At 41.6% G+C, this 23,097-nt stretch overlaps 2 protein-coding genes across 2 annotated transcripts; both read left to right on the top strand.

The window, feature by feature from the left end:
• The first annotated feature begins 4,251 nt into the window (after positions 1 to 4,251).
• On the top strand, positions 4,252 to 12,874 carry samd7 (sterile alpha motif domain containing 7). Its single transcript, XM_015956373.3, has 9 exons — positions 4,252 to 4,619; positions 8,053 to 8,193; positions 8,338 to 8,461; positions 8,787 to 8,911; positions 9,005 to 9,086; positions 9,231 to 9,907; positions 9,987 to 10,102; positions 10,191 to 10,301; positions 10,663 to 12,874. The coding sequence occupies exons 2-9, from the start codon at positions 8,091 to 8,093 to the stop codon at positions 10,897 to 10,899; spliced, it is 1,575 nt and encodes a 524-aa protein (XP_015811859.1). The 5' UTR covers positions 4,252 to 4,619; positions 8,053 to 8,090; the 3' UTR covers positions 10,900 to 12,874.
• Positions 12,875 to 14,780: 1,906 nt separating this feature from the next.
• sec62 (SEC62 homolog, preprotein translocation factor) lies at positions 14,781 to 22,193 on the top strand. The gene is made up of 8 exons (XM_015956372.3): positions 14,781 to 14,902; positions 16,026 to 16,134; positions 20,229 to 20,334; positions 20,486 to 20,687; positions 20,977 to 21,063; positions 21,149 to 21,209; positions 21,292 to 21,411; positions 21,511 to 22,193. The coding sequence occupies exons 1-8, from the start codon at positions 14,789 to 14,791 to the stop codon at positions 22,026 to 22,028; spliced, it is 1,317 nt and encodes a 438-aa protein (XP_015811858.2). The 5' UTR covers positions 14,781 to 14,788; the 3' UTR covers positions 22,029 to 22,193.
• Positions 22,194 to 23,097: the final 904 nt, after the last annotated feature.

Here is a 23,097-nt window from a genome sequence, read left to right as displayed (position 1 = left end):
CCCTGTCACAATTTGTTTTTTATTTCAAGCTAAATATCACTGGAAAAATGCAGCCGCAGCCCAAACCTCAATGAAACCTCAATGGACCTTTTGCCTTGGAGGTCAGTTTGGATTTTTTTTTTTTTAACTAACTCAGATATGTCTAAATTGCTGCCATTGGAATGACTTTGCGTGACATTTATTTCTAGAAAAATGAACTTTGTTTCCTCAGTAGACTGTTGACCTGATACTTTCTAACATTTTTATGTTTGGATTTTCACAAATATGCCTATTATCAACCTATTTTGACAACAACAAATTTAAAAATTTTATTTATTTAAAATGTATTTTAAATTTATTATTCTAAACAAAAATCACATTTTGTGGCATTCTTTCATTCCTTTGTAGAATTCTTTGTTAGTTTCTAAACGGTGGTACAAATGGTACTCAGGATCCATTTTCTGGTCTCACGGTAAATTTTGGTTCCAACTGGTTAAAGGTCAACTTCACAGAAAACCCCATTAATTATTATTTAATTATTATCTCTGAGTACTGATTTCTGTCAAGCAGGCTGAACATGAAAATAGTCTCCTACACCTATCTCCTGCATTAGCTTCTGATAGAAAATAGACAGTGAAAATCCATCCATCCATTGTCTGAACCCGCTTCGTCCATGTAGGGTGGGGGGGCGGTGCCTATCTCCAGCAGTCAATGGGCAATCAGGTGGGGTACACCCTGGACAGAGGGTCAGTCCATCGCAGGGTGAAACTCTAACAATTTAAAGTTCTGACAGGTCTATGTCACACTGTCACTTAACATTCATGGACTCACCCATCTTGACTCAAAACGGGGGAAGTTGTTGTTTTAGCATCCAGGAAACAGCAGATAACATCTTGGCTAGTAGAAGCTAACTGTTAGCATTAGCAACTCAACCACACAGTAGACTTCCTCCAGGCTTGTGTTATCTGTGGAGATAAAACATCAGCGTTGCTAAGCAAACAGAGTCAGTGGTAGAGGCATGTTGCTGTTAGCCAATTAGAGGTGAGACGCGGCTCACTGGCTCACTTCCGTTTCCTGAAACTGGTGCACTGGAGCCTCCCCCCGCCAACTTATTTAAAATAAAAGAAAAACTGATCCTTTGGTCAAATAGCAGGCTACTTGGAATGATATTTTATGAACAATGGTAAACAAAAGAACAAAATGAGCAAAGATTTGATTTGTGTAATCTGATATTTGTGTTCATTTGTTGCAAAGCAGAACCCTTTTAAACAGGGGTGTGTGTTGTTTTTGCAAATTTTCACCCTGGATGACATCACAGAAACCAGGACCCAATTGAAATCTCCCCATGGTGTGAACAACGTAACACTTCAACTATGAGGGATTAAAGCTGAAGAAGGCCGTCACTTGTCCAGGAAACGAAGGTGATCCGGACACCAGCTTGTTGCTGTAATTAGAAGATGGATGGTGTCCGTGTCCCTTCTCCCAGTGAATTTATAGCCACGCCTGTTAGTAAAGGTTAAACCCGCTCTGATCTCTTTGCCTCACTGTGACACTATAATGCTGGGTGCAAACAACACGGACAGAAATCCCTCATAAAAAGCTTACACCTTAGAGATTCTTAAATTAGCGGTTTAGATGTCCTAAACCCTGTTCTCCTAATTCTTAAGTCCTTTCTTAGTGGGTTCTTCTTTTTCTTTTTCAGTAAAAATAAACCTTTGCTCCTGAACGACCCAACAAGCACAGTCTCTGGTTCTAAACTGATGCATATAATGCTGTGTACTGAGTTAAAACGATATTTGGTGGAGGGGTGGAGTGTAGATTAGTAAGTTACCACCTCCCAACCGACCACATACCTACAAGTTTTTGACCTTTTAAAGGTTTTGAAGGTTTAACCTTTAATCAGTGAATATGACTTCTTTGTTTCAAATTGGATGCTGCCTGTAGCTAGAATCCACTCTGTAGCGTTTGTTATATATCTGTTAGCCTACAAAGATCACCACCAACAACCACTGCAAAAATGTTTTTTCTTACGTATTTTTCACTTCTTTGTGACATCTTTTGACAATTCTCTGTACAACAAAGTCAGTGGGGTTAATGCATTGTGGCTTCATTCTGAGTTGTTTGCTGTGTGTGGAGTTTTCTGCAAAACCTATGTCTACAGACCCAAATGTGTGCTTTATCAATATATTTTATTTTATGAGGCAGTACACCGCTATCATCGAGTCCATCCTCACCTCCTCCATCACCGTGTGGTACGCTGGAGCTACCACCAGGGATAAGAAGAGGCTGCAGCGTGTCGTGCGCTCTGCAGAGAAGGTCATTGGCTGCAAACTCCCCTCCATTCAGGATCTGTACACCTCTAGGACATTGAGGCGTGCAGGTCGGATAATAGCTGACTCGTCTCACCCTGGACACAGTCTCTTCGACTCGCTCCCATCTGGCAGAAGGCTCAGATCCATTCGGACCAGAACCTCTCGCCACAAAAACAGTTTCTTCCCCTCTGCAGTTGGACTTTTGGGTGAAAATCCTAGGGCAGCCCACTCAAGTTGATTGGTCCCAGTCACGTGACCCGATGCTGTGCTTGAAACATTCAGCAAACACTCAGATTAGTACCTACACGGGGTAGATAGCTGCTTCTCTAATTCTTGCCACTTTTTACATTGAAAATTTTAGCATGAGTGTTTTATTACTTCCTATATTTGCTTGGTTCTTAATTATTTTTTTTCTATCTTACCTTCTGCACCAAATACCGCAGCAATTTCCTAATGTTGTGACTTGGCACACATATAAAACTTCTGATTTGATCTGAGTTTTTAGGCCAAAACCTTTTCCAAGATCTTGAAGATGAACGGTAGTATAGAGATGGGTCTAAAGCTTCTATGGAGAGACGGATCAAGATTGGGATTTTTAAAAAGTGGGTGGATTAAAGAATTCTCAAAATAAGCAGGAACCTCCCCATAAACCAGTTAACCATTAATTCAAGAGAGCAACCTGCAGCCAAAATTGTGTTGATATTTTGTAATAAATGACAAAAACTTACATTAATTCAAACAGAAGTGTTTCCATGCTTCTTATACTTATTTTGATTGTCCCAAAGTGATAATAATGTCAGGTAAATAAAATACTTTCCATTTTAGACAGAGTGATCCCTGTCTGACACGAGTTTATCACATCTGCCAGATTAAGAAAAACACCTGGAACCAGCTGTTGCTCAGAAGAGGTCAATATCCTGTTTCATCAACAACTCGCAACAAGTCCAAGTGTTTGTGCAAGTGCAAATGTGGATCTGGGAATGTCTTATTTTTAAGTAAATCAGGCTAAATTTTCTGTGCAACAAAATCACGCAGATGTGTCACTTTTTCATGGGATTTAGGCAACTGGATGTCAGTTTAGATACAAGAAATGAATAAAATAATCAATAAATGCATCAAGTTTCACATCTTGCTTTTGCTGATGTTTAGCAAAAACATCATGTTTAGTTGTTTTTTGAACTATGTGTTAGAAATGCATCTGTTCACAAACTCCTGATTCTTCTTTATGGTTTTTTGAACATCTTAAATTTGTGATTTAACTTTTCTGCATATTATTTTTTTTAAAAGTGCCACAAAACCGCAGGAATTGATTTGAAGTGTATGAAAGGATGGGACATTATCGGACCTCAAAAGTGCAGAATGTTTTAAAAAGTTTGACTTTTTATTATAAAATCACCCTGTGTGCTGTGGTTCTCACACAGTTTGTGTTTGTTGCTGACTGACGGGATTCAGAAACACCACACTAACCCCCCTTTCTACATTGTGTCTGCTGTTTGGCTAATTTTCTTAGCAGCCCACCAACTGAGCACACCTTGCTGCTCATCAGGAATTAAAGAAAACATCATTCAAAGAAGTGCAGGCCCATGCTTTAAGCTTGGTGAGCACAAACTGTCAGATTAAGAGGTCTGAGAGGATGATCCAGCCAACATTCAGTCGGATTTCTGGCAAATTACCACCGAGCATGTTTGGGTCAGACTTTCAGCACCCTGGGGAGTACAATGCTTTTGACACCCAAACCAGACATGTGAAAAAACAAAAGACTGATCTGTTGGCTTGTTGAGGTCGAAAAAACACCAGCGTGTAGTTTCTCTGCATGGGGCCGCAAAGCAAAGAGGGAGGGGTTGGCCATTTTGCCACTGGAAAAGGAAGCTAAGCATTTAGGTGTCTTAACTGTGGCCTAAAGTGCTAACACAGGATTAGTGAGGTAAACGTTGAAAGAGGTTTAGCGCTCCCAGCTTAGGCGCAGTGCTGCTTCAGTAATTACACATCAGTTGCAAGGTGCAGCGGGCGGTTGGATGGGAGATCATAGTGATGTCAGGGCAGGGAGGGCTTACCGCAGGAGATAAGGCCAGCTAATGGAGATGAAATGAATCGGTATTTAAAAGGTCTGGTTTAGTTAAGGCACTTTGCTGGCAGCAGATTGGGCTCAAACTGGTTGGCTGGTCAGTTGGATGCAGTTCAGTTAGAAGTGAAAGAGAGGAGGAGGACACTACGGTCCCGTCAGAGTTTGAAAGACTTGTTGTTAGATTTACGGTTGTTTTTAAATTGCTTCAACCTAAACTGGGCCAAAATCTGATCCAGAGTCTGCTCATTGGTGGAAACTTAAAGGTAAGGAGGTTAAATGTTCATTTTTGGTATTTTGGTCAAACATTTCTTGCATTTTCACCGTGCATTTCCTTTTTGATTTCATTTTAGTTGCTATATATATGTTTTTGTTTTATCTGCAGTCATTGGCAAAAAAAATGTATGATTTCGATGTGTTTATCTTTTAGATTTTAATGCAAATTCTAGAAACATTTATTGCACTTTTTCTAACAAGTTAACGTAAAAAGAAAAACTGGATTATGTCAGCAGTAAACTTTATAAAAGCTTTTAATGCCTTAATAAATAATTAATCTCAAGGTTGATGCGATTAGACAGGAGTTTAAAATCCTAGTTATTACCCAGATAATTAGACTCAAATCTGCGAAAAGCACCTATATCCTTTTAAATGAAGCAAAAAAATCATATCTTAAATTAGTAATTTTATTAACTTAATTACATAATTCTTAAATTAATATTACCTTTGATAATCCAATCTGCCTTTTGCAGCTGACAGAATTTGTATAGCTTTAATATGTGTGTGTGTGTGCGTGCATGTGTTTTCGGATTAGGAAGGGCTAGACACTGCTTCTGTCTTGTCTGATATGACCTCCTCAAGGCTCCATCTAAGTTGTCAGCAATTTTCCCTTTAATTCATTCCTGTAATGAGATTAACCAGGCAACAGCAAATCCAAGGAGTCCAATCCCCGGATTTGGCAGCTGCGGTGTGGCCTCTGCTCACCAAGGAGGTGCCACAGGGGTTTTTGTTTCTCGCCCTTCATGACAGTTTCACTCACAAAGTGTTATAGTGCCTTGTAATGTGCATGTGAGATTCAGAACTAAAGGTGTTGCAAGAGAGAGAGGAAATGAGGAAGTTCATCTGAGAGACTTCAGTTTGGGTAAACTGGGCTTCAGCTGGTGCACGTTGGAGTTGATTGTGCATCTAAGTGGCATTAAGGTCTGAAATGTGCATTCGATGTTATGAAACAAGGAAGGCAAGGATCTTTGGTAAATTGCTGAATAGTTTAAACATTTGTAAACATAAGCTTCAAGTTTGCAAAGAAATTCCCATTAGACTGCACTAAATCAGCTCTACGTAAACTTTTAAGAACTTATTTGCTTGTCTTGTTTTGATTACTTTTCTTTAAACATTTTGTGTTAAATTGAAAAGATTGCAGAATTGTGACTTGTCAGGCTGAACTAAGCATCGAGCTTATTGTGCCTGGGTACTTTTTTAAGATCCTCAGTCATCTTTTTTTAATGTAATTTAATTTTGCATTTGTAGATGTCTGAAGAATTGCAGGGCTTCAATAAAGGTGTGGAACACTGAAAACCCATTTTTTAATGATTATTTCTGATTATAATCAGTCACTCTGAGTTTTTCATGCAGGCTGAACATGAAAATAGTCTCCTACACCTATCTCCTGCATTAACTTCTGATAGACAATAGACAGTGAAACTCTAATGTGAAAACCCTGACAGATCTACGTCACACTGTCACTTAACATTCATAGACTCACCCATCTTGACTCAGGACGGGGACGGCTGTTGTTGGTTTAGCGTCCCAGAAACAGCAGAGAATGTCACGACTAGCAGAAGCTAACCATTAGCATTAGCAACATCACAACACAGTAGAACACCTTCAGGCTTGTGTTATCTGTGGAGATAAAACATCCATGATGTTGCAGAGCAAACTGAGTCAGTGGTAGTCACGTTTCTGTTATCCAATCCAAGACGAGATGTTCAAATTTCAGGAAAAAAGACTCCAAATCCTGTTGTCTGAAGCTACTTTCTCTGAGTACGACTAAGCATTAATTCCTACTAGAGACTACTGTAAATGGACTGAATAAACGAGTAAACCAAATCTTTAAAATGTTATTCTATATTCATTTATCAGGGGTAGGGGTCTGTTCATTTTTATTTTGAACTAAATAAAATTCTCAAAGCTCCAGGAATCCAGTACTTTTTTATCAACTCCCGCTGAACAATTGTTGACCAGTGCACACTTTCATCTCATGCATCTCATTTGCTGACTAATTATTTTCACTAAGACCGAACTGTTAACAGCGGGAGTTGCTCATCCAATTAAATCACAAACCCAGATCTTTTAATTATCTTGCAAGAGGTTTTTCTGTTTGAACCCACATTTTTGGAGTTTGTAAAGACTTGTGGAGATGAGCTTAGAGATGGAAATTTTGAAAAACACCTCCTTCATTTGCTGATGTTAGTCTGAGGAGGAGGGCGCATGTTTGGGCCACATAGCTCTACATAAACCGATTGCATCCCCAGATTTATCCCCAAGGTGTTTTTAGGACATCCTGGGAACTAATTGAGACTAATAGGCTTAGCACTTGGAGGTGTGTTGTCCGAGATGCTTACTAGCAAGGTTTGCTGAGGGTAAAACTCTAAACGTGTGGATTACCTTCAACACATCCCTTTAAAGTGCTGTATAGCCAGGACTTAGCTAATAGGATCTTGGGGGTTGCAGGGGCCTGGGAAGGTGGGGATGGGGGTTGGAAGGTCAGCAGATGTAAGCAGCAGACTGTTGCATGAATAAGAGGAGGATTACAGCTTTCAGATTACACGGGTTCCAGAAGGAACTGGAGGGACTGTGGATAATGCTCAGAGCCTCAGGGTGTATCTACTAGCTGTTTGTCTGGGGGAAGGGATGGCAGAAATAATAAATGTACACAGATTATCCACACATTAATCCAGCTGGAGATCATTAATATCAATCTGGTGAAGTTTATGTGGACATATCCTCATGCATATTGTGGACTGGTTGTGGATTAGAGCTGGATTATTTACAATATCATATTTTATAATGAGATTTGTGGAGTGCAGAAGGCTAAAAGGGTACACAAGTTACTGACTGAGAAACAATGAGACCATTTAAAGCTGCTCTGTGTGTGTGTGTGTGTGGGGGGGGGGGGGGCATCTATTATAACTCATAAGAAAGCATGATTCAAGACTTTAAGATTGTAACTTTATATTTTCAGGGTGGAAAAGGTGAGATTTGGATTAGAGGTTTCTGTGCGCAAAGGCTGCCCTAAGAACGTAAATCAAACAAGAGAGAGGGCATTCTGGTCTCTGAAACAGATTCCAAATTATTTTTTTTCTAAAACTTCAACAAAAATAGATATTAGTCTTTTGGGGTTTAATTTAATCCATTTTAGTGTTCCAGTGAGGTAAAATATTCCTTAAATCTTCTGTAATCTGCAGGCATGGTCATCGGATAACTGAGCCAGAAAAATGCTGCGCTCTAGTGGACATTACAAGAAACTACATCACTCTGGATTAGACTGACCTTAGTTTTTTAACCAGTTAATACAAAATCTGTCATTTTTACCTGAATCTTAATTCAACGGAACTTAGCAGGTAAAGACAGAAAACACTGGAAAGAAAAACAGCGGCTGTGTGCTTAAAGAGAACTAAGCTGCCATTTTCACTTTTTGTGTAGAGAGCATTCACGTGGAGGTTAAAGGTCTTTTGCATGCCATGACCCCACGGGAGCAGCTGAGGAAGATGACTGCACTGGGTGAACAGGGGGCTATGGATGAGAAGCACTGGTATCGACTGGTCAACGGGATGTCAGCTGGAGGTGAAAAAATTAATTTGCTCCAAATCTAGAGTTAAAAGGGTGCTAAATTGAGCCCGGTGCATTGGTTTTAATACAGCTTGAGCAGTCTGTGCATGTGTCTGATTTATTTTTTTTCTCTGACCTGTGCAGCTTCTTCTCTTGCAGAACTCAGGCAACGGCAGGAGCTTATAATGAGGAACCAGATGGCCATGGCACCACAGATCCTCGCCCAGGGTCAACAGAGGTTACAGGGGGTCCCGACACAGTTTGAACCTCGTTTCATGGAAAGGTCTGCACATGAATTTAATCTCAAACTTCATGACTTTCATACCCTCCTCAAATTCAGATGCAAACATCTTACAGCTAATTTTCTAACTTTTCTCTCACCTTAAATCCGTCCCCAAACTTTATGATTTGACTTCACTTCCTCTGCATCCTAAAAAAGCAGATGTGGCAGAAATTAGTTCAGTTTCTACAAATTTTTGTATCACAAGCCCAAAAGCTTTGGGATGCATTGGAAGATGTAGAACCCCCTTTTGTGTGAAATGAAGGCTGGAATTCCTCCCAACAACCGACGTGATGACAGACGATCTTGTTTGATTTTCTATCATCAGAGAATTGGTTCCTCCCGCTGAGATGGTATCATCTGAAGCCAGACAGATGCACCTCGGACCTCACCTTGGTCCAGCTCTACCCCCTCATGCCAATGTCCTGCCTGGGAGAGCGTTCCCTGGACCAGGTCATCAGACTTCTCCAACACAGTTTGTAAAGTTTTGAGACAACAGTAATCATTTAAACATTTTATATGATTTTTTTTTTTTGTCATTCTCAGCTGGTTACAGCTTCTTGCCTTCAGAGCCCATGGAAACAGTTGCCCGGCGACAGGAGCTCATACACAAGCAAAATATAGCAAGGTAGTGCGTGCACAAACATCATCAATAACTCAGAAAAATAGTCCACCCATACACAAGTTTGCATCAGTTTCTGCTAAACAACACAATATAATTCAGACCCTTTTTGTCCTCATCGTTAAAATGAAGGTTTTTGTTTCATGTCAGAATGGAGATGAATGCCATCCTGCACCAGAAAGAGCTGGAGAACGCTCACCAGAAAGGGCTGATGGGAATTGAAAACTCTGTGTCGTACCCTTCTAACCCCATGCTGTACCGAGGTCGTCAGCGCCTGCCAGACAGCCACGATGTCTATGTCCATCGTCCTTCCCTGGACGAGCTACACTCCAACAGTATTCTGATGTCAGCCAGCCCCTACCCCCCAATCAGCACACTGCACAGAGAGAGGGGTCGGAGGGCAGGGAGGAGGCCGATTGTTCACAAGACAGCTGAAAACCATGCAGTCAACCTGAAGGGCCAAACAGAGGACAAAAGTGTAGAGCAGAGTCCAGAAGCAACATCTGGAGAGGAGAAGGAAATGGAAGCTAAAGGGGACTTGGGAGATGAGTGCACTGCTACTAAGACCCACCATCAGGCCAAAATAGACTCTGAAATGGCTACAGGAGGCAGGAAGAACTACAAAGAGGGGGAGGTGGGCATGCGAAAGGCCTGTACGACCAATCAGGAGGGGTGTTCAGATGTGACCAATGGTGGAACAAATGATAAGGACATGTCCAGCCAGTGTTCTGCCTTCCAGGAGAAATTCATGTATCCTTCCACTGGTGCCACACTGACAGGGATGCCTTACATGTTCCCAGTTCCTGGAAATGGTTTCCTTCCAGCTGGTGAGTTTAGGGAAATAAATAAAAGCACAATAACACCACTGAAGTTGTAAGTTCTTGAATTTTTTTTTCTGTTTTCAAGGTCCAACAAACATCTTTCTTAATGGTGATGATGCTCCTGAAGACATAAGAAAGTGGACAGTTAACGATGTTTATAACTTTGTAAACAGCATTCCTACATGTGCAGAATACGCTCAGGTTAATATCACAACACTCTGTACACGTCACTTCTTCTTCTTCTGTCTGTTTGTGTCTTTGTTGATTTCATATAAAATTATTTTCCCAGACGTTCAAAGATCACATGATTGATGGGGAGACACTGCCTCTGCTTTCAGAGGAGCACCTACTGGACACACTGGGACTCAAACTGGGACCAGCTCTGAAGATACGCTCACAGGTGCTCAAACAATGAAAATATAAATTATATACATGTACGTTTGTCATCATTTAATGTTTACACTTAGATGTTTTTGGAGTGCTGTAAGCAAATGGTATCCTCTTGAATCATAATCTGAATTATGGAAATAAAAATTTAAATAAAAGTTTTGCATATGCTCATAGGTTTTAAAATACTCCCAGGTGACAGAAGAATTGCTTCAAAATTAAATATTTGCATCACAGAGGATACACAATATCTAATGTGCTCTTGTTTTGTTTCAATCATTAAGATTTGAGCATACAGACAATCATCACGCAGAATGAAGCGTACACTTTTGCAGAACCTATATCTGACATTCGTTTTCCTCACATCTCTGCAGGTGTCCAGACGAATGGGCAGCATGTTGTACATGATGAACCTACCGATCTCCGGTGCCACCCTGCAGACCTCCTCTGAGAAGCCCGGGGACCGTTCCCCAGACATCAGCTCACCTGTTAACTGCAACAGCGAGGATTTGATGGCAAGCCCAAGAGACCCTGATGTAATCAAATCTGCTGAGCACCTTCATGAGGCTGAAAACCATTCACCTCCACCAGCCAGCAGTGAGACAGTCTGATCACTGGTTAAATAAAATCGGAGCCAGGAACCGCCTGTCCCTTCAGGCCCAATGAACTGTTTCATGAGGATTGGATTTACTGGGTTGAAAAGGCTTTTTAAGTACTGTGACAAGTTGTCTACTACTCATTTGTGTTTTTTTTATAAATGTACATTTTTTTCATAGAATAAGAAGAAGAAACAATCTTTTATATCAGGGATTCCCAAATTGGGGATCTTTGCTGAGGGTATAGCAAGATTTTATTAGTAAAAATTACATTTATGTCCCAATAACACACCCTAGAGTATAAGTTAGAGCTCTGTATGTCTGCATAAAAATGGTAAATGATCACATTTAACGTGTGTATGCATGTAGGAGCTGGGGTTGGGGGGTCCTGGCTTGTCTTGGACACAAGCAAGAGGGCCCTCAAAGAAATAATGTTGGTAACCACTGTTTTATTTAACGCTTCTCAAGATAAAAATCACGAGGCAAATGATAAAAACAAAAAAATCCATAATACAAAAGATTAAAAAATAATTAAAATATATACAATTGGAAAAAGTGAAAAAATCGTGATTAAAAATGTGAGGAAAGGGAAAGAGAAAATTCATAAGAAAGAGGTAATCAGTAGATCCTAGGAAAGGCAGAATTGGTATAAAGAGCTGAATGAGCAGAAAGCGGCAGTGATGAAGAATCAACCAAAGTCACACAAAAGCCAGCCTGAACAAGTGTTTTCAGCTGCTTTTTAAAAGGAGTCCACTGAGTCCACTGATCTCAGGCTCAGGGGAGAGAGTTCCAGAGTCTGGGGGCCACAGCAGCAAATGATCTGTCACCTTTTAGCCTGGTGCGCTGCACAACCAGTAGGCTTTGGTCACTGGACCTCAGGGACCTGCTCGAAGTGTAGGGACTGAGAAGATCACCAGTGTATGATGGTGTTTGTCCATGTCAGACCCTGAAAACCAGAACCAGGATCTTTAAATGAACCCTGAAGTTGACTGGCAGGAGGAGAAGCGGGGTGATGTGGGTGTGTTAGGAGGACTTGGTCAGAAGCCGAGCACAGGTATTCTGAACCACCTGTAGACGGTTCAGGGAGGTTTTGTTCAGATACATGAAAAGCGAGTTGCAGTGTCGCGAGCGTGTACTTTTATTGGTTCCGTTAGAACCTTAGAATGCGCTGCGTTTTCAGGGAGGTTGAGGCCGCAGGTGAGTTTTATCGTACTGACCCTGGTTTGGACTCCCTAATTAGAACTCGTTTTCTATTTTAAGGTGGAATGAAGATTGTCGTACTTGTTCTTCTGTGATAACACACTTCCCTTTTAACTCTCCCGTTATTTAATGGTTTTAAATACTAGGGCGGAAGTTCACTAGAGGCCATCTATGTGACTATTATTTGGGTCCTATCAGTATTAATTTGCGCCTCCGTCAGCAATGTGGGCGGTGGTAGCTAGAAAATGATTCCTGTTAGTTGATCAGGCTAACATGGATTTATCAATTAATCTAATTAATCCACCCTTTGAAATGGTAACTTCCCACGCTAAACAGAGACTTTTTCAGTGCACAACAGAGCCTGTTTGAACCATCGAACCATTATGATCTATAATCCTTAGGGTGTCCCACTACCAAGGAGGAGGGGAGACTAGCTCCCATTACCTAAGGTATCTTTTCTTAATCTGTCACAAACTGAAAACAAGTCCTGAAGCACAGGAACAAGCAAGTCAAGGTGGCTTACCTCTCCTTTAGGTCTGGTCGGGGCTCCCAACTCAAAAGGCTAAAAGAGCCTTTAAGAATCGAGAACTAGGATTCTGTTTCCAAAAACAATTATTTCAAAATTAAAAAATACAAAAAAGAGTAAATATAAGATTAACAATCCCCTTAGGAGGATGCTGCTTCTAAAAAATCTTTCTGAGAATAACTGCTGCTACTTCGTCAACTTGTGTCAACTCTAACTGTCTAAGTCCAAGTCTCTCTCTCTCTCTAACTTCTCTCATCGTCCTCCGACGACCTCTTCTATCCCACCTCTACTCTCTTACTCTCTACCACTGCTCTGTCTCTCTTTAACTGCTCTTTTTATATCATTCTAAAAAACTGCCAAGCCAAACATTTTCCATAGTGAAGCAATATCTCAACTAATCATGAGACAGCCTAAACAATGTAATCTTTTGCCAGTTACATACATCTTTTTATCACAAGACAGTAAAACAATGTGATTATTTGTCAGTTTCATATCTTAGTCAAACACAAGACAGCCAAACCCATATGATGTTATACTTGTAAGCTGGTCTCAGTCTCCACTCAAAGTCCAGAACTTTCCACAAAGGACTTTCATTTCCTGAGATGTCTCTTCAGGTGGCCTTCTTCGGTACCACCCCTTCTGCTGTTTCCTGTTCAGTTGGACCACTCCTCCTCATCTTCTGCCTGATTCCACTCGCACAAGCGAGCTCGAGCTCATCTTTGCGCTCCTTCTGACCACCTCCATTGTTTCTGGCATGCGAGAGCTTGCAACAGCAGTAGTCTAAGCGTGAGGAGATGAAGGAGTGGATAACTGTCTCAAGTTCAGAGTGGGACAGAATGGGACTCAGCTTCCTGAGCTGGAAGAAAGAAGATGCGAACAAGAGAACTGACATGAGAAACCAGGGAGAGAGCTGGGTCGAAGGTCACAACAAGATTCCTGACAGAGGGTTTAGTGTGAGAAGCAAGCTGACCAAGAGAGTCTCTGACTTTGGGAACCAGCTTGTCTGTATAAGCTCCCAGCCATCCAGGTTTTGATAGAGTCTAAGCAGGTGTGTAACAGCTGCAGCTTAGACATCTCATGGGGCTTAAAGGAGATGTACAGTTGGGCTCAGGATGTGCTGAAGAGGAAACAGATAGAGGAGGAAAAGTAGAGACTCCACTACAGAACCTTTTGGGACACCATGGGTGAGGGAGGTGGAGGAGGACCGAAACTTGGAGACGGCCACAGAGAAGGAGCGCTCACACAGATAAGAGGAGAACCACTCTAGAGAGGATCCTGATAGGCCTACCCAGTCTCTCAGCCTCTCCAGTAGCAGGTGATGGTCAACAGTGTTGAAGGCTGCCGTCAGGTCCAGCAGGACCAGAACAGAACAGTCCCCTGCATCACTGTGAGTCAGAAGGTCATTAGAGACCCTAAGAAGAGCTTTTTCAGTAGAATGAGCTCTATGAAAACCTGACTGAAATCTAACATAGATGTCATGTTCATCAAGAGCAGTTGTGGGTTAAGCACAACAACTCATACAATGAAATAAACCTAGTGTATTGTAAAAAAGAAACACTGAAATTATTTAAGACACTTTTCCCAGTGCACACTGTAGATTCAGTTTGATTGAAAATTTCCTATTTTTCTTTAATGCAGGAAATGTGTTTTTAGAAATAGTAATGACTTTGACAATTTTTTAAACCAAAAGCTGTATTTAAATACATATGTGAATTGTAAATTCAAGGTTTAGATTTGTTTTAATTTTGCCTTTTTGTATTTTGCATTTACTTGATTGTAAATAAAATGTTTTTCTATATAGGAATCAGAGGTAAAACCTGTGTGTGTGTGGGGGGGGGGGCAGGGAGAGAGAGAGAGAGAGAGAGAGAGAGAGAGAGAGAGAGAGAGAGAGAGAGAGAGAGAGAGAGAGAGAGAGAGAGAATAATTTTGTTCTCACAAAGTTAAAAAGTAACAAAGTTACAGAAGTTATAAAATAACAGTTGTTGCGTTTGGAATGTTTATCTGTTCACTGTTTCTCTATTCCGTTGAACATTATTGAGACATTGTGATACAGTTTTAGAAATATAATATTCAAATAAGAACAAAATTACTTATAAATAATATTAAATGTTATGCAAACTGTCTTACTTTTATATGTAAGACAGTAGAATAACACCAAAGTACTACAGTAAACTCCAAATGCTTTCCTGTAGTAGTCTCGCGAGATTTGATGTGAGTGCGCGACGCTTCGCTCCAACGAAGCTAAGTTGGAGGATCATGGCGGAGCGCAGGAGGCATAAGAAGCGGATCCAGGTAACATCACTTCATTCATGATAAAATTATACTGCTCCTGTGCGTCAATGTTACACAAACATAATCAGGCACTGAATTTGTATCTTACTCTGGGATCCAAAATGTTTACGGCAGCATCTGCACTCGTCGTTTAAAGGCAGCAGTTGGAAACAGATGGAGGCTAACGAACGCTATCGTTAGCATGGCACCGAAAACAAACAGCAGTTGTGTTCAACAGTTATGCATATTTGATTATTTTCACTTCCGTTAGCACCCGCGTGTTGGTTTAGATGTGATGGCGTAAATACTCATTCTGCTGTTTTGTCTCAGCAGTAGGTATTTCACGTCAATCGAAACTGAACCGGTAATGGTTTGCTTGCTAAGCTGCGTCAGCTTTAACCAGACGTGTTTACATAACGTAAAGCAATCTGTGGAAAATAATCAGTGAGTCAACACTACATAGTCCTGTATAACCCTGCTGAGCTCAGATCAAATGTGTCTTGTCTGCTGGAGCACTCAGTAGGTAACAACTTAGATTTTAATCAACGTGACAGTTTACAAAGTAGTTACAGGTTGTTTTGACGCCTCCTATATAACGATACATCATACATTTTACGATGTAAGTTGTTAGTTGTTAAAAAACGGATTTAATAAAGGTTTCTGTTGTGTGTTTGAGGATGCTCAAATCTCAACTCTAGATTAGACCAGTAAACAAACCAGGTGAAGACTTCCATCCTCTTCCTCATGCTGCGTGGCCAGAGGCAGTTGGACAAGATGAAGTAGTGCTGAATATTTCTGTCTCTCATTTTTTAACAAGTACAACTCTTATGGCAGCTCAGCAGTTAAAATGTTCTTTTTGAGTTGTCACATATTTCTATAATTTCTTTTTTTATGTTCAGTGTCATGCTAAGATTTTTTAAAATATAAAACTCAAAATCAATTCACAGTTTTGCATCAGTCATTGTGGTTGTTGTTTATCCTAAAACTGCTCCATTTTATTTGAGATGCTTTGCAACACTTGTTTTTAAAGCATATCAAAAATGCCTGGTTCAATGTAACTGTTGTATCAAACTTTTAGGTTAAATGTGTTGTGATTCTCCAGATTTGCAGACTTAAAGACACAAACTTTTGTTTCCTGCTTCAGGAGGTGAGCGAGCCCACCAAGGAGGAGAAGGTGGTGGCTAAGTACCTAAGATTTAACTGCCCCACCAAGTCTACAAACATGATGGGCCACAGAGTGGACTACTTCGTTGGTTAGTACTCGTCTGAACACGGCGCCAGTTTTTCATTCTGCAGATAACTTTGAATTAGCTATTTTTATACATTTCACCAGGTTTAATGAAGATCAACTCATTAGGTTTTGGGTTGAGTAAAATAAAAATTTCACACACTGCGAAAATCCTCATGCAATGTTTTGTGATTCTGCTTCAAATGCATGATAAGGTTGGATGTATTAATCTTCCGCGGTTATGTTCCACCACGGGAAACTTGTGCATGACAAGTGTTGCACTGAGCCAAACTGTCTTTCGAACTTTAACGAAAAATACAGCCACATGGCCGACATTGTTCCTTGCTACTTACACACTGTTCTGATCACGTGGACTTTGCATGCTGGATCTGGGCGCTGATGGATAGAATTGCTTGAATGGAATTTAAAGTGGAACGTACTGCTAATATCTGAGATTTTTGATGCAGTCCGATATAATCCATTGCAGTGTTATTGGGCCGATATCCGGTATGGTGTTCAGAAAACAACCTGTCCCTGAACACCAAGAAAACAAAAGAGCTTATTGTCGACTTCAGGAGACACAGCACTGACTTGGCCCCCCTCTAAATCAACGGGGAGTGTGTGGAGAGGGTCCACACACTCCGGTTCCTTGGTGTCCTCATCCCCGCTGACATCTCCTGGGCGGAAAACATCTCAGCGGTCATCAAGAAGGCCCAACAGCGGCTGCACTTCCTGAGAGTCCTCAGGAAGTACAAAATGAACTCAGACCTGCTGCTGACCTTCTACCGCTCGTCCATTGAGAGCCTGCTAACCTACTGTATCACGGTATGGTACGGCAGCTGCACCAAGGCAGATAGAGTGAGGCTTCAGAGTGTGGTAAAGACAGCACAGAAGATCATCGGCTGTCCTCTCCCCTCCATGATGGACATTTATTCCTCCCGCTGCCTCAGTAGTGCAGCAAACATCATCAAGGACAGCTCCCACCCTGGCTTCAACATGTTCAGACTGCTTCCCTCAGGGAAGCGCTACAGGTGCATTAATACAAAAACCCACAGACTCAAAAACAGTTTCTTCCCCAAAGCAATAACCACCCTGAACTCACACATGCACCGATAACACAGCCCCCCACTTCCCACTTCCTCCATTGACCACCACTATCTATTGATACCAAATTCCATGTGCAATAATTGTATATACATAACATTACTGTCCAAATGTACATAGCGCTGCAGAACTGTCTCCCCCTCCCTCCCCCCCAAGTATGTTTGTTTTACACTGAGTAGGAGATGCTCTGTATCTCACTTTACACCTGTATAGTGACAATAAAGGCATTCTATTCTATTCTAAAGGGTAAATGTTGTGTATTTATATAGCACCATCTTAGAGTTCTACAACCCCCCAAGGTGCTTCACAACACAGTCAGTTATCCACCCTTACTGGTGATGATGATGAGCCACAATGCAGCCACAACTGTCCAGGGGCGCACTGATGAAAGCCACAAGTCAAACTGTGCCACCATGCAGCATGGCGGCACAGTTAGTAGCACTGTTGCATTGCAGCAAAATGTCTGCAGGTTAAAATCCCAGCTGTGACCTTTCTACAAGGAGTCTGCAACTCTGCATATTAACCTCATCCATGCAGGTGTCCTCCCACAAGCTAAACCCAAACAGGTTAAATTGGAATTTGCTTTGGATTAACTCATTCGCTGCCAGCCGTTTCCTGATCGGTTAAGCCCTTCGCTGCCAGCGTTTCTCACCGTTTTTACTGTTTGTTTGTGTTTTTAAGATTCACAGAACGTTGCGCGCTAGGATGACTTCGGCGGCGGCGCCAAAACTAAGTGGAGACTCACCTCTTACATCAGGAAGAATCCGCGCGTTTCAAGCTTTATCCGTTCTTTCATAATCCGTTGTTGAATTATGATCAACAAAAGCTTTTATGGTTCATGCCTCACTTTTTTTACAGCAGTGGCCCAAAACAATCTCCTAACACATGGATTTTCTGCGTCCTGATCACGTGACGTGTGACGTATGCGGATGAAGATCGGCTTTAGAGCTGAGATGTTTGTTCTCACGATGTGGGGGCTCGTTCCGACACCCACACAGTAAAAAGATGCAAATGATGACTTTAGTCGTCATTGGCAGTGAATGAGTTAGTTTCCTACGTGAGTGAGCAAAGGTTTTTACAGCTGACAGGTCTGGAGAGTCGCTAATATAAAATCTAAGTTGTGGAAGCACAATACTATGAGGTAGTGATTGTAGCTGTTTCGTTCAGCTCGTTGTTAAGCAGTCAGAGGATTGTTAGAAGTGTTAATTGTCTGTAAGCAGGAAGCTGTTTTCACTAAAAAGCTTTCATAAGCTCGCTGTCAAGTTCGTAAAGGAAACCAACCATGGCTGAGCTAGTGTTGGGACTCCTTTAGATGCCAAATGAATAATAAAGCTAGTATTGAGTGGTGCTAAGGTTGATTTATTAACTAACCCCTTAAGCCTGATTCATGCTTCTGCGTCAGTGCGGAGACACGCAACGCCATTATCCGTCCTTGTGGGCCTGCTGGAGAGCTCCGCAAGGACGGACAGAGTCGAGTTCTCTTTTCTAAACATCCATCCGTCGAGACAGACAACGCAAGCTTGTGATTGGTCAGGACGCCGCTGTCGTCTACACCGCCGCCATTGCGCCCTCAAAAACATAAAGAGAGCCGAGGATAACTAGCGGTAGACACAGAGCAGCTTGAAGAATACCTCGCGAAAAAAACTCTAAAAACATGAACGTTTAATTCCCCCGTGACTGGAGGAGTGAAAAGATGCACAGCAAGCGTTTTATTTGTGGACGGAAATGACAGGAAGCGTGGGTTTAGCAGTGGCGAGCGCATGAAGAGGTGGAGGAGGATGAGAGACAAATTTGTCTGTGTTAAAAAGTCTCTTATATACAAAAAACACAATATAAACGCACTATCTTGGACCGATACATGACAGGATACCACAGAACAGCGCTACGCCCTCTGTTGTCCTGGCGAGGGATTGCTTTGCAACACTCCCCATGTGACGGAGAAGCATGAGGGCAAAGCATCTCCATCCGTGCGTGCGTGTCTCTCCCTTGTGGAGCTGATGGAGAAGCATGAATCAGGCTTTATAACACAGTTGAGGCATAGGATGGAAAATCCACTTTTTGGAGCTTTTTACCATGTGATATTGTGTTTTTCCTTATGAAAACAAAAATCCAAACTCGTTTTTGGCAGCATTCATGCATTTTCCTGTTTCAGCTGCAAATTTTGAGTTTTACTTTGAAAATCCTGTACCGCGCCATTGGAAACGAATCTCCCAAAAGCTAATCTCTTCTGAAACCCGTCTCTCCCCTGGCCAGCACAGGATATGTATCTTAGGTGACTATTGCTTCGTTACTGACTTTGTGGTGCAATGTTTAGAGTGCCAGACTGGCATGTAGCTCTGCTCTGGTTTGCATCTGACTGACAGACTGAGCAGTATATTTTTCTTCGTTTTTAGCTACACTTGCCAGGATTATGTTTTCGACCTTTTATTGATAAACTTTAAAAAGTAAGGAATAATCTTCTTTTTTTTTTTTTTTTTACTTTTTTTAGCCAGTGTGAGTCCATGTGAGGTGAGCAGAGTAAATCAACTAAAATGCTGCTTGAAAATGACCAAATTCAATGCTGATGTTTAGAGGCACAAAATGTTTTGCAGAAAATAATCAATAAACCTAAAGTATAAAAACATTAATTCTGCTTCAGCTGGCTAAATAAATTACTGCCGAGTGCTGACACCACCGGGAGTCAAGCTGGCGTCAGCACGTTAAAACTAGATGAAAGGAGCTTAAACCCGGAACTACCAAGGCCAGTACAACAGCAAGCAGGCCTAAGATGCTGTTATAGGTGCGTTTTGTTAGAGCTTCATTGAATCGAACCGTTACGTTTCCGGTTGTAAAATCAGGCTGATGAAAATTACTTATATTTAAGATAAATGACATCTCAATAGTGTCATTGACTTGTTATCATATACTGTGCCTACCTCAAAGGTGTAAAATAACATGATATGGAACATTTTTATTGATCACTGTGGAGACTTTCTAAAATAAAGCCAGATTGTGTTCCTGTGTTGCTGCATGTAGCTTCCAAGGCAGTGGACTGTCTTCTGGACTCCAAGTGGGCCAAAGCTAAGAAGGGAGAGGAGGCGCTGTTCACCACCAGGGAGTCAGTAGTGGATTACTGCAACAGGTCAGCTATATTACACCTTTGCTTTTTAAAACTTCATGTGACACGTGATTACATTTTTTATTTCGCATTGCACAGTGGTGTTGCGTGGAGCAACCGAGTTTACAAACTTAAATACAGAGCACATCTAAGTTGAGCCTTTGGTCTTTCACAGACTCCTAAAGAAGCAGTTCTTCCACCGAGCTCTCAAGGTAATGAAGAAAAAGCCTGAGAAAGATCCCAAGAAAGAAAAAGAGAAGGAAAAATGTAAAACTGATAGCAGCAAGGAAGATGAGAAAAAAGGGAAGAAGGAGAAAGAGAAGGACAAGGAGAAGAAAAAAGAGACTGAGGTTGTCGAAACGAAGAAAGAGAAAAGTGTAAGCGACTCAAGACTCGTAAATATTCATGATTTACTGTGAAATCTGTGCTGATTGAGATCCTAACCCTGCTGTATGAGTTTAAAGGGCAGATCATTAAAACTGTAATGGTCATGTGACACGAGAAGATGTTCCAAAGACAAGAAAACAACTGTGAAAGATCAGTTGGTTTTGGTTGAAGCTAACCACAGATAACTGATAAATAAGTAGTGCTTAGCAAAGAATCCTATTGCGGTTTTTCAGTCTTGACACGCCTGACTCTATATAAATGCAAGTCCTTCATTAACAGGATGACAGTCCTAAGAAGAAGAAAGAGGTGAAGAAGAAGTTTAAACTGGAGCCTCATGAGGATCAACTGTTTTTGGATGGCAATGAGGCGAGAAACTGTGAAGATTCATAAAACCAGAGTGCTTGTGATTGTTTGGTACACAAATAACCTGAAGCTCGTCTCTGTCCTGCAGGTGTATGTGTGGATTTATGATCCCGTCCATTTTAAGACGTTTGCTATGGGCCTAATCCTTGGTAAGACGTCACTAAAAAAATCTTAAAATGGTTTAAAGTAAGTGAAGGATTATCTCATGTGGATCCTTATCTCCCTCTTTAGTTATTGCAGTGATTGCAGCCACACTATTCCCACTGTGGCCAGCTGAAATGCGTGTTGGAGTTTACTATCTGAGTGTTGCAGCCGGCTGCTTTGTAGCCAGTATCCTGCTTCTAGCCGTTGGTGAGTATTTTTAGTGAACTAATGCATTAACCGCCATTTAAAATAAGTAACATATTTTTAGAGTTGGTTGGTTTTCCCTGTGGTGTCCTCTCTCTTCAGCTCGCTGCATCCTCTTCCTGATCATCTGGCTGGTGACCGGTGGCCGGCATCACTTCTGGTTCCTCCCCAACCTGACAGCAGATGTCGGCTTCATCGATTCATTCAGGCCACTCTATACTCACGAGTACAAAGGACCAAAAACCAGCGACAAGAAGGGCTCAGACAAGACCAACGAGAAGGACAGCAGCTCCTCCAACAAGGCTCAAAAGTCAGACAGCGAAGAGAAGTCAGACAGCGAGAAGAAGGATGCAGATGATGAAGAGGAGGATGAGGAAGAGGGCGGGCGAGAAGAGAGGAAAGAGGCAGATGGGGAGGGAAAAGAGGACAGCCAAGACACAGACAGCGACCGCCAGGACGAAGGCTCGCAGCACAGCAACGGAAACGACTTTGAAATGATCACCAGGGAGGAGCTCGAGCAGCACACGGAAGAAGAGGAGGAAGAGGAGGAGGAGGAGGAGACACAAGTGAGAAAAGAAGGGGGCAGCAGTGAGACTAAACCCCAGACTGCTGAAACATAAACTTCTCCCAGTCCCATCACCCTTGTTTTCTCTATCCCTCCCACCCTTCCTGCTGTGACCCCAGGACCTGCTGGAGGCTCCATCTCTCGTTGAGATCTTCCACTAAACAGCACCGGGATAGATGCAACACTCAAAACGTTTACGGCTACCACAATGCATAAAGCATAAATTGAAGCCTTATGATGGATATGATTCCTCCCTCCTAAATGTTATTTATGCTTAACGAAACTGCCTCTGGATGCAATTGCCTGAGGAACCTATCAGACCAAAACACCCCCTTCAGTGGCTGGGCTGTCTTTTTCTTCTTTTTTTTTGTATCTGTGTCATAGTTTCTTTTAGTCCATTCAGCTCAGTGTTTAAGTTCCCTGTCACAGGTTTTAGTCCAGGTCAAATGAAGACAATGCAGAGAAGCCATGTTGAACTAATTGTTAGTCGTGGTGGTGCACATTTCAAATCTTGTTAAAAGCCAGCGAGTCTGATAGTTTTCTCAGGCAGAGCTTAAAGCGGAACGATCCGTGTATCGGCTATGAAACCTGAACTAAGTCAAATGGACCAACTCCTGTAGTTTACTCAAAGAAAACTTCCTACAAAAATCAACCGTCTTTTGACAGATCAAGTGTTTGGATGGCGGTAGTGCAGGTTTTTGAGGTACTAGCCATTTAATTTTTTATGTAAATGGCTCATGATCATAGTGCAATTCTCTCTGTGTGAGCAACTAGACAGCGCTGGCATAGTTTTTGTTTTAAAGTAGCAGAATTAGCTAAATAACAAAAGCTAGATTCCATACAGCTGACTGAATCATTTGTGAACTACCCGATACGAAGTAAATCCAACTCTAGTGCCAAACACAGTAAACATTATGCATGGTTTAAATGTGAAGGGCTGAGTGTGAAAGGAAGAATTTTGTTAATCCGTCTTGAAACTGCAGTGTCAAATTTCTCCAATTGTTTTGCTAAACCGACAGAAAAGCAAGCACAGTACAAGGTTGTTGGTGTGCAACTAAACAAAGATTTTTGGTGTCAATGAAACCATTAGAAAGTCTGTTCGACTCACTGAAGCAAATTTCATT

Source organism: Nothobranchius furzeri, chromosome 11 (genome assembly GCF_043380555.1).
Source record: "Nothobranchius furzeri strain GRZ-AD chromosome 11, NfurGRZ-RIMD1, whole genome shotgun sequence".
NCBI classification, from domain to species: Eukaryota; Metazoa; Chordata; class Actinopteri; order Cyprinodontiformes; family Nothobranchiidae; genus Nothobranchius; species Nothobranchius furzeri.
The sequence above is the reverse complement of the archived record's forward strand: the minus strand, read 5'-3'. Positions and strand labels throughout refer to the sequence as shown.

Bases quoted from the DNA above. Each gene is read 5' to 3' on its own strand.
- sec62 (XM_015956372.3), top strand. From the start codon at position 14,789: ATGCTTTCCTGTAGTAGTCTCGCGAGATTTGATGTGAGTGCGCGACGC. The intron at 16,135-20,228 runs GTTAGTACTCGT...TGCTGCATGTAG, and splicing joins CAGAGTGGACTACTTCGTTG to CTTCCAAGGCAGTGGACTGT. The intron at 21,210-21,291 runs GTAAGACGTCAC...CTCCCTCTTTAG, and splicing joins TGCTATGGGCCTAATCCTTG to TTATTGCAGTGATTGCAGCC.
- samd7 (XM_015956373.3), top strand. From the start codon at position 8,091: ATGACCCCACGGGAGCAGCTGAGGAAGATGACTGCACTGGGTGAACAG. The intron at 8,194-8,337 runs GTGAAAAAATTA...CTTCTCTTGCAG, and splicing joins CAACGGGATGTCAGCTGGAG to AACTCAGGCAACGGCAGGAG. The intron at 8,462-8,786 runs GTCTGCACATGA...TTCTATCATCAG, and splicing joins GAACCTCGTTTCATGGAAAG to AGAATTGGTTCCTCCCGCTG.